Source organism: Ranitomeya imitator, chromosome 5 (genome assembly GCF_032444005.1).
Source record: "Ranitomeya imitator isolate aRanImi1 chromosome 5, aRanImi1.pri, whole genome shotgun sequence".
NCBI classification, from domain to species: domain Eukaryota; kingdom Metazoa; phylum Chordata; class Amphibia; order Anura; family Dendrobatidae; genus Ranitomeya; species Ranitomeya imitator.
The window spans coordinates 290,107,493-290,118,409 of NC_091286.1; the positions used below are offsets into that span (position 1 = coordinate 290,107,493).

The window sequence follows — 10,917 nt, forward strand, 5'->3', positions numbered from 1 at the left end:
GGCGCGACCAAAGCGTGGTTCAAATCTGGCGCCAATCCGTGGCCGGACTGCGCCAGTCGCTGATTGGACGAGGCCGGCCGGGCACGACCAATGACTGAAGCGGTGTTTAAATACCGCGCCGATATCGCTGATTGGTCGTGCCCGGCCGGCCGCAACCAATCAGCGAAGCGTGGTTTAAATTCGCGGCTGGACTGCGTCTGTCGCTGATTGGTCGCAGGATGTTGGGGGTTCGGGGTTCAGAATATAGTACAGCCATGTAGTATATAGCACAGCCATGTAGCATATAGCACAGCCACGTAGTATGTAGTATATAGCACAACCACGTAGTATATAGCACAGCCACGTAGTATATAGCACAGCCACGTAGTATATAGCACAGCCACGTAGTATATAGCACAGCCACATAGTATATAGCACAGCCACATAGTATATAGCAGCCACGTAGTATATAGCACAGCCACATAGTATATAGCACAGCCACGTAGTATATAGCACAGCCACGTAGTATATAGCACAGCCACGTAGTATATAACAGCCCACGTACTATATAACACAGACCTCCACATAGTACTGCATATAGCAGAGCCACGTAGTATATAGCAGAGCCACATAGTATATAGCACAGCCACGCAGTATATAGCACAGCCACGCAGTATATAGCACAGCCACATAGCATATAGCAGCCACATAGTATGTAGCACAGCCACGTGGTATATAGCAGCCACGTGGTATATAGCAGCCACGTAGTATATAGCACAGCCCACACAGTAAATAACACAGCCCACGCAGTATATAACACAGCCCACACAGTATATAACACAGCCCACATAGTATACAGCAGTGTGGGCACCATATTTCTTAAAAAAAGAATTAAAATAAAAAATAGTTATATACTTACCCTCCGGCGTCCACCGATGTTGTCCCGATGAGTGCGATGCGGCTGGCCGCGACCAATCAGCGACTTGGAATTTCCGTAACAGACAAACAGACGGAAGTGCCCCTTAGACGATTATATACAGTACAGACCAAAAGTTTGGACACACCTTCTCATTTAAAGATTTTTCTGTATTTTCATGACTATGAAAATTGTACATTCACACTGAAGGCATCAAAACTATGAATTAACACATGTGGAATTATATACTTAACAAAAAAGTGTGAAACAACTGAAAATATGTCTTGTATTCTAGATTCTTCAAAGTAGCCACCTTTTGCTTTGATGACTGCTTGGCACACTCTTGGCATTCTCTTGATGAGCTTCAAGAGGTAGTCACCAGGAATGGTTTTCACTTCACAGGTGTGCCCTGTCAGGTAATAAGTGGGATTTCTTGCCTTATAAATGGTGTTGGGACCATCAGTTGTATTGAGCAGAAGTCTGGTGGATACACAGCTGATAGTCCTACTGAATAGGCTGTTAGAATTTGTATTATGGCAAGAAAAAAGCAGCCAAGTAAAGAAAAACAAGTGGCCATCATTACTTTAAGAAATGAAGGTCAGTCAGTCCGAAAAATTGGGCAAACTTTGAAAGTGCCCCCAAGTGCAGTGGCAAAAACCATCAAGCGCTACAATGAAACTGGCTCACATGAGGACCGCCCCAGGAAAGGAAGACCAAGAGTCACCTCTGCTTCTGAGGATAAGTTTATCTGAGTCACCAGCCTCAGAAATCACAGCAGCTCAGATTAGAGACCAGGTCAATGCCACACAGAGTTCTAGCAGCAGACACATCTCTACAACAACTCTTAAGAGGAGACTTTGTGCAGCAGGCCTTCATGGTAAAATAACTGCTAGGAAACCACTGCTAAGGACAGGCAATAAGCAGAAGAGACTTGTTTGGGCTAAAGAACACAAGGAATGGACGTTAAACTAGTGGAAATCTGTGCTTTGGTCTGATGAGCCCAAATTTGGTTTCTTTGGTTCCAACCACCGTGTCTTTGTGCAATTCAGAAAAGGTGAACGGATGGACCCTACATGCCTGGTTCCCACCGTGAAGCATGGAGGAGGAGGTGTGATGGTGTGGGGGTGCTTTGCTGGTGACACTGTTGGGGATTTATTCAAGATTGAAGGCATACTGAACCAGCATGGCTACCACAGCATCTTGCAGCGGCGTGCTATTCCATCCGGTTTGCGTTTAGTTGGACCATCATTTATTTTTCAACAGGACAATGACCCCAAACACACCTCCAGGCTGTGTAAGGGCTATTTGACCAAGAAGGAGAGTGATGGGGTGCTACACCAGATGACCTGGCCTCCACAGTCACCAGATCGGAACCCAATCGAGATGGTTTGGGGTGAGCTGGACCGCAGAGTGAAGGCAAAAGGGCCAACAAGTGCTAAGCATCTCTGGGAACTCCTTCAAGATTGTTGGAAAACCATTCCCGGTGACTACCTCTTGAAGCTCATCAAGAGAATGCCAAGAGTGTGCAAAGCAGTCATCAAAGCAAAGGTGGCTACTTTGAAGAACCTAGAATATAAGACATATTTTTTGTTAAGTATATAATTCCACATGTGTTAATTCATAGTTTTGATGCCTTCAGTGTGAATGTACAATTTTCATAGTCATGAAAATACAGAAAAATCTTAAAATGAGAAGGTGTGTCCAAACTTTTGGTCTGTACTGTATGTATACATATATATATATATGTACATATATATGTATATGTACATATATATATCATTGATGCACTTTTTTCCATAATTAGCATAGATTAGAATGAAAAAGAAAAGACATGTGCTGCGGAACCTCACTCAGGTTCCCAATGAGTGAGTTCTCACCTTTTAACTGTTGCTTAAAGGCGTATCTCAACCTGTTATGGTATAGGAGAAACAGTAGAGACAGCTGGGGCCTGGTATGTCTTCCTTTTTTTTTTTTTTTTTTTTTAGATGAATTTTGTATCTCGTTCTAAAAGACTCTAAATTGGCTCTGTCACTCCCAACAGAATGCAGTATCAGTCCAAAAGTAGAGTAACAAAATTACTATGGATAGGTGATGATTTTTAATGATGGGAATAATGCTTTAAAGGGGTGGGCCAGTATCTTAAATGTTCTTTTTAAATACCTACCTTTACACCCTAACCAATTTTGTAATTAGCTTTAGCAATCCTTAAATGTTAGGGGTTTTTTTAATGCACAGGATGTCACAGGAGGCTGGGGATCCACTCACTTCCCTTCAGTGTCCATCACCTCTTCCTGACCGTGGACATCATCAGGGTGCGACACTGCAGTTACTTGCTACAATTTCTTGTATCACCACCCTCTAAAGATGTTCTAGCTCCATATTCATAGTGATAGAATTTGTGGGAGATTTGAGTGCATCACCCGCCCTCTGCTAAAAGCAGTGAGTAACACCAGCACGGCCCCACAGCTTACAGCACATCCCATAAATAGTCATCAGGGGGCAAAGATAAAAACAGTGTTCGGGTCATAGAAGCTCTGGGGGCGGCGCTGGTGTGGACTCCCTGTTTCTACCAAAGTGTGAGTGCTGCACTCAGATCATCTACAGATTCTATCACAATGACCATGGATTCAGTACATCTTCGGAGAACGTTAATGCAAGAAACCGTAGTATATCTGCAGTTCCGCCTCCTGATGACATCCTTTTCCAGGAGTGGTACACTGCAGGGAGTAAGTGCAGCCCCAGCCTCCCGTGATGTTCTGTTTGACACTCCTCTCAAATGAAAGGTCTCAAGGCGTAAAGTAATGACAAACACATTCAGGGATTAGCTAGACAGGGATAAGTGTAAGGCATTTTATGATAAAGCTACTTAGAAAAGAGGTTGGGGTGTAAAGATGGATATTTAGACTGGACATTTTAAGTACTGCAACAACCCTTTATTAAATTTTGAGCATTTTTGCCTGACAAAGTTAATCTGCAATGATGGGTAAAACAACATATTTTAGACAGATGTAAGTGATATGACTCACCTAATAATGTGTATTTCATTCAGATAGATGTTCTTAAAGCTGACATGGAAAGCGCAGAGTGGAAGATCTTGGAAAATCTCATTCTAGAGGGCGTCATCGAGCAAATTGGACAGCTTGTTTTGGAGATCCACCTCCATTGGCCTGGGTTCGAGGTCAGTGGAAATGACAGCAGTGTTGTCAGGTACTGGTACAGCTTGTTCAAAGAGCTTGAGCACAAGGACTTTAAACTTTTCTACTCATTCAAGGACTTATCGAAACCACAAATGTTCCTTAAAAAAGATGTTTTTAATGCAAGTAGTTGCTACATACTAAGCTGGGTAAATACCAGGTGGACATAATACAAAGATACCAGAATACTTGCCCAGAATTAAACTTGCTGTTGTTATGCTGCTTCATAAATGAAAAAATCAACGAGGACTTATATTCTGTAAAGTGAGTAATTCATATTTCTCAATTCTCATCAGAAAACTTGTCTTTTTTAGAAAAATGTCTCTCATAGATTAGGAAGCTTTAAAGTTCACCTGCTGGTAAAATAATGACCTTCCGGATATTCTCAGATCAATCATTTCAAATTAGTCAATTTAAGAAAATATTGTGATTTTAGCTGGCAGGTGTCATTTTTGTAGACTTTCAAACAGACAAAACATGAGCGAAGGCAAAAGTTTCTGAATCTTAATATGAATGAATTACGTGACTTAAATATGAGTTTCAAAATGCCCGTTAGAGAACTCTGTCTTATAGGAGAGTGCCTCGTTTTGGACAGGACACCCTAAAATCGCCATATGTAATTGGGACCCTTCCAATAAAGGTATTCTACAAACTAGTCTGTATATTTTTACCTAATGACATGGTTACTAAGAGAAGGGACATTTTCAAGTAATGAAATCAAAGTAACAGTATCCGTTTATATAATGAATGGACATGCAATGCTTTCTGCTTCTAACATGTGCTGCAGTTCATATAAAAGCAGCGTCCCTCATCCTGAGGGATTATAAGTACAAATAATCAATACTGTTTTAATTTGAAATCGGACAACACAATTTACAGAAGCTGCATTATTGCACTTATGAACATTTGTTAAATAAAACAAATTAAATTATTTTGCTATTAAAGAATAATGTATAGTCTATAATGCCTGCAATGTACATGATGCAATTTGTAAAAAGTTTATATTCTGGCACTTAAAAATAATTTAAAAAAAAATAACAAAAAGACAAAAATGCTTTAGAACATGCCGCCTGTAGATAGCAGAATTACGCCCATTGTGACATGCAATAAATAACAATATTAGAAAGTACTTTATCTGTGATGGGATTTTTAGTAAAAAGAAACCTCCTAAAAACTACAACATGCCAGCCACTGTTTTTCTTTTGTCAAAGGTAATCAATTTCGGTCAAACTGCATTCTGACATATTAGGGTGGGCTTTAGGACAGGGACAGATAAGTGCATTGTGGGAAGTGAGGCCAAAATACTAGTATCGGTAGCAAGACCATGTTTATACTCGGGCTTTGAAAGAAAAGACAGATTTGCTTTCAAATGAATTTGTGGTTTGGGCTTAAAAAATCTAAGATAAATAAATGCAAAGCTGTAGCACGGTGTGAAGCCTGCCGCAGGGATGCAATAGCTTGCATAACCTTGTGACTCTAAACCACATTGGAACTTCAGCTGGAGCAACATTCCCAGGTTTTTTTTGTTTTTTTTAATATTTGTAAACAAAAGGAATTATTGCGGCCTCTAAACCTGTGTACAGCAAACATTTAATGTCATAAAACTGTGCAAAAGTTTTAGGGAGATGTAGAAAAAAATGCAGCAAATTAAGAGCGCTTTCAAAAATAGAAGTATTTATATCGGTTAATAAAATGCAATAAAACGAACAAAAAATAAATCAAAATCAAATCACTATTTGGTGTGACCACCAAAAACTGCATAAATTCTCCTAGTTACACCTGTATGCCATTTTTTAAGGAAATCGGCAGGGGTGTTTTATCCCAATATCTTGAACAACTAATCACATATCTTCTATAGTTGGAGGCTTGTGCAAAAACTTCTGTCTGGTCATGTACTCCTAGACAGAGTTGATGTTGAGATTAGGGCTCTGTGAGCGACATATCATCACTTCCAAGATGATTTGTTCTTCTTTAGGCTGAAGATAGCTCTTAATGCCATTGGTTGTATTTTTGGGGTCATGGTCCTGAAGAATACATTTGGAGCCAATCAGATGTCTTCCTGATATTGCATGATTGATAATTATCTGTCTGTATTTCTCAGCGTTGAGGACATAATTCTGACCAAATCCACACCTCTGTTGGCTGAAATGCAGCCCAAAATTTACAAAGAACCTTCTCCGTGCTTCACTGTTACCCGCAGACACTCATTATTGCTGATGCAGTATAACTACCTTGTGTCTTAATGCTCTGCTCAGTCTTGCCATGGTGAATAATCGGTGACATAAAACTGTCTTCCAGAACTTCACCTTTATATTATAGTTTGGCTGTTCCTCACCTAATTTAAAGCCTCCTACAGTTGTTTCTGACTGTATTTCTCCTACATATGAATAGGATATCATACACGTGGCTATCATTCTACAAAACCAAGACTTGCCGGTCTACCTAGATTCTAGGTCCTAGAAGAATGGGTGCTTGTTTGAAGACAAAGGGTGGTCACGCACCAAATTTTGATATGGTTTAAATGTCTCTTATGTTCATTCACTTTGCATTTTGTTAATTCATAAACAAACAAACTACGGTATTAACACTTTTTTTTTTTTTTAAAGAATTCTTATATTGTAGCATTTTTCCCACACTTGCCTAAAACTTTTGCACAGTACTGTATAACAGATTGAGGAGAATGTGTTGAGATTGTTATGTAATAACACAGCTGGATTGTGTTGGCTAAGTATTTGTTTCAATATTTATGATAGTTTGCCACTGATCAGCATTGTCCAGTGAAATATAAATACTTTGCAATTATTTGAAAAAAAAAAAAATAAACTTACAATTTCACATGATTTCCAGTGTCTGTACAGAATTATTTACTAATTTATTGGTGGGTTGGACATAAGAGAGGTATTTATTGTTCGTAGAGATCACACCTCATGGCATGGCAGATGCTGAATGGTGGCACAAAAGTATCCCTGCAGTTCCATACCATGTGCTTTATCGTATGTTGGCAATATGAAAATGCATAGAATGATTGAAATGGATGTAACCCCTTAGTGACTGGGCCAAACTTTTAAAATCTGACCAGTGTCACTTTATGTAGTAATAACTCTGGAACTCTCCAACAAATCCCAATGATTTTGACATTTGTTTTTCGTGACACATTGTACTTTGATAATGGTAAATTTAGGTTATGTTTTGTGTTTATTTATATCAGAAATTTTGCAAATGTAAAAAAAAATTGCAATTTTCAAACGGAATGATTATCCCTTTAATCCAGACAGTCATTCCACACACACATTAATAAATATCATTTTCCTGATGCCTGCTTTAAATCAGCACCATTTGTAAAATGATGTTTGATTTTGTTAGGAGGTTTAAAAATGTAGCAGTAATTTCATTTTTTCATAGAAATTTACAAAAATTTTTATTTTATTTTTTTAGGGACCTATCCAGGTTTGAAGTTACTTTGAGGGGCCTATATATTGGAAACCCCCCAAAAGTGATACCATTTTAAAAACAGCACCCCCTGACATACTGAAAACGGCTGTCGGGTAGTTTATTAACCCTTCAGGTGCTTTTCAGGAATTAATACAATGTGACATGACAAGAGTGAAAGTGTATTACCATTTATATTATAGTCAGTATTGACAGCAGCATCTAAGGGGTTAAACATATGGACGGTGCCAACGCCGATCGTGGCTGATGCAGCGAGTTGTCAGCTATAGTGGACAGCCAACAGCTGCTGGATTATCACCAGTGTGGGGATGCTATTCTCTTAGGCTATGTGCCCACGTTGCAGATTGGTGTGTGGATTTTTCCGCACTGTTTTTGCAAAATGCGCAGGTAAAATGCACTGCGGATTACACACGTTTTTTTGTGCGGATTCCACCTGCGGTTTTATACCTGCGGATTCCTATTGAGGAGCAGGTGTAAACCGCTGTGGAATCCGCACAAAGAATGGACATGCTGCGGAATAAACAACGCTGCATTTCCGTTTTTTTTTCCGCAGCATGTGCACTACGGATTTTGTTTTCCATAGGTTTACATGGTACTGTACAACGCATAGAAAAGAGCACCAAATCCGCTGCGAATCCGCAGAAAAATTCACAACGTGTGCCCATAGCCCTATATCTCAGGTCAGTAAAAAGACGTGTTGGTCGTTAAGGGGTTACATATGGAGAATTGGAGCCATCAACAAACAGTAGAGCTGCAAAGAAGTTTCTTGCTAGTGCGGACCGTAGACACTTTTTATGTTCCAAAAAGGTAAAATCCAGAGATAGAGAGAAAACGCAGGTTCAGTTAAACTCTATTGCTGTGTGACATGGTGCAGGATGGAGACAGGGAAGGAATATAGGGCAGGATGAAGACAGATGGGGCAGGATAGAGACACATGGTGTAGGATCATGGGGCAGGATGGAGACAGATGGGGCAGGATGGAGACAGATGAGGCACCATGGAGATACATGGTGCAGGATGGAGACAGATAAGGAGGGATGGGGCATGAACATGGGGCAGGATGGAGAGATGATGCAGTATCATGGGGCAGGATGGATACAGGGGAGGCAGGATCATGGCACGGATGAGACATGATCATGGGGCAGAATGGGACATCACATGGGAAGAATGGATACTCAAGAGGGCAGGATGGGAGAACAAATGGATGAAATGAGACAAGGGGGCCAGGATGGGGGAGATTATTACCCTGAGGGCTAATTAACCCCTTCAAGTTGCGGCCCTTTTTCGTTTTTGCGTTTTCATTTTTCACTTCCCTCCTTCCCAGAGCCATAACTTTTTTATTTTTCTGTCAATATGGTCATGTGAGGGCTTATTTTTTGCGGGACGAGTTGTACTTTCGAACGACACCATTGGTTTTACCATGTCTTTTACTAGAAAACGGGAAAAAAATTCCAAGTGCGGTGAAATTGCAAAAAAAGTGCAATCCCACACTTTTTTTGTTTGGCTTTTTTGCTAGGTTCACTAAATGCTAAAACTAACCTGCCATTGTGATTCTCTAGGTCATTACGAGTTCATAGACACCTAACATGTCTATGTTATTTTTTATCCAAGTGGTGAAAAAAAATTCCAAACTTTGCTTAAAAAAAAAAAAGTGCAATTTTCCGATACCCGAAGCGTCTCCATTTTTCATGATCTGGGGTCCTGTGAGGGCTTATTTTTTGCGTGCCGAGATGGTGTTTTTAATGATACCATTTTTGCGCAGATACGTTCTTTTGATCGCCCGTTATTGCATTTTAATGCAATGTCACGGCGACGAAAAAAACGTAATTCATCAGATCGCTGCTATGTAGCAGAAATGCAGGTGTGCTGTGAGCGCCGACCACAGGGGGGCGCTCACAGCAGGCCTGCATCAGTAACCATAGAGGTCTCAAGGACCTCTATGGTTACCTTCCTGATGCATCGCCGACCCCCGATCATGTGCATCGCCGACCCCCGACCTACCGATGCACAGGTAGTTTTTTCTTCTATCCTTCCAGTAGACGGGCATGGCACCAGGAGATGGAACAGGATCCTTGATGCAAACAACTGGCTAAGACGATGGTGCAGACAACAAGGATTTGGATTCCTGGACCACGGTGTGAATTACTGGTATGATGGACTCCTCGCCAGAGACGGACTACACCTCAACAAACCTGGGAAACACACATTCGCCAGAAGACTCGCTACACTCATCAGGAGGGCGTTAAACTAGAAGAAGAGGGGACGGGAAGAAAAACATTAGACTCGAACAAAGACGACCCAGGAAAACATATTCAGAAGGGAGGTAAGAACATTTCTAAAACAATCCACAGTGAGGAGATTGGAACAAAACAAAATCCTCTAAACTGCATGCTCGCAAACGCCAGAAGCCTGACAAACAAGATGGAAGAACTAGAAGCAGAAATATCTACAGGTAACTTTGACATAGTGGGAATAACCGAGACATGGTTAGATGAAAGCTATGACTGGGCAGTTAACGTACAGGGTTACAGTCTGTTTAGAAAGGATCGTAAAAATCGTAGAGGAGGAGGGGTTTGTCTCTATGTAAAGTCTTGTCTAAAGTCCACTTTAAGGGAGGATATTAGCGAAGGGAATGAGGATGTCGAGTCCATATGGGTTGAAATTCATGGAGGGAAAAATGGTAACAAAATTCTCATTGGGGTCTGTTACAAACCCCCAAATATAACAGAAAGCATGGAAAGTCTACTTCTAAAGCAGATAGATGAAGCTGCAACCCATAATGAGGTCCTGGTTATGGGGGACTTTAACTACCCGGATATTAACTGGGAAACAGAAACCTGTGAAACCCATAAAGGCAACAGGTTTCTGCTAATAACCAAGAAAAATTATCTTTCACAATTGGTGCAGAATCCAACCAGAGGAGCAGCACTTTTAGACCTAATACTATCTAATAGACCTGACAGAATAACAAATCTGCAGGTGGTTGGGCATTTAGGAAATAGCGACCACAATATTGTGCAGTTTCACCTGTCTTTCACTAGGGGGACTTGTCAGGGAGTCACAAAAACATTGAACTTTAGGAAGGCAAAGTTTGACCAGCTTAGAGATGCCCTTAATCTGGTAGACTGGGACAATATCCTCAGAAATGAGAATACAGATAATAAATGGGAAATGTTTAAGAACATCCTAAATAGGCAGTGTAAGCGGTTTATACCTTGTGGGAATAAAAGGACTAGAAATAGGAAAAACCCAATGTGGCTAAACAAAGAAGTAAGACAGGCAATTAACAGTAAAAAGAAAGCATTTGCACTACTAAAGCAGGATGGCACCATTGAAGCTCTAAAAAACTATAGGGAGAAAAATACTTTATCTAAAAAA

The 10,917-nt window shown here is 40.6% G+C and overlaps 1 protein-coding gene across 1 annotated transcript in view; it reads left to right on the forward strand.

Moving 5' to 3' along the window:
• The window catches only part of METTL24 (methyltransferase like 24), a 194,876-nt gene extending 187,947 nt beyond the window's left edge, over window positions 1-6,929 (forward strand). Inside the window, exon 5 of the mRNA XM_069726220.1 lies at window positions 3,945-6,929. Within this exon, the coding sequence (XP_069582321.1) occupies window positions 3,945-4,259 (315 nt within the window). The 3' untranslated portion in view covers window positions 4,260-6,929. The remainder of the gene's footprint in view (window positions 1-3,944) is intronic.
• Window positions 6,930-10,917: the final 3,988 nt, after the last annotated feature.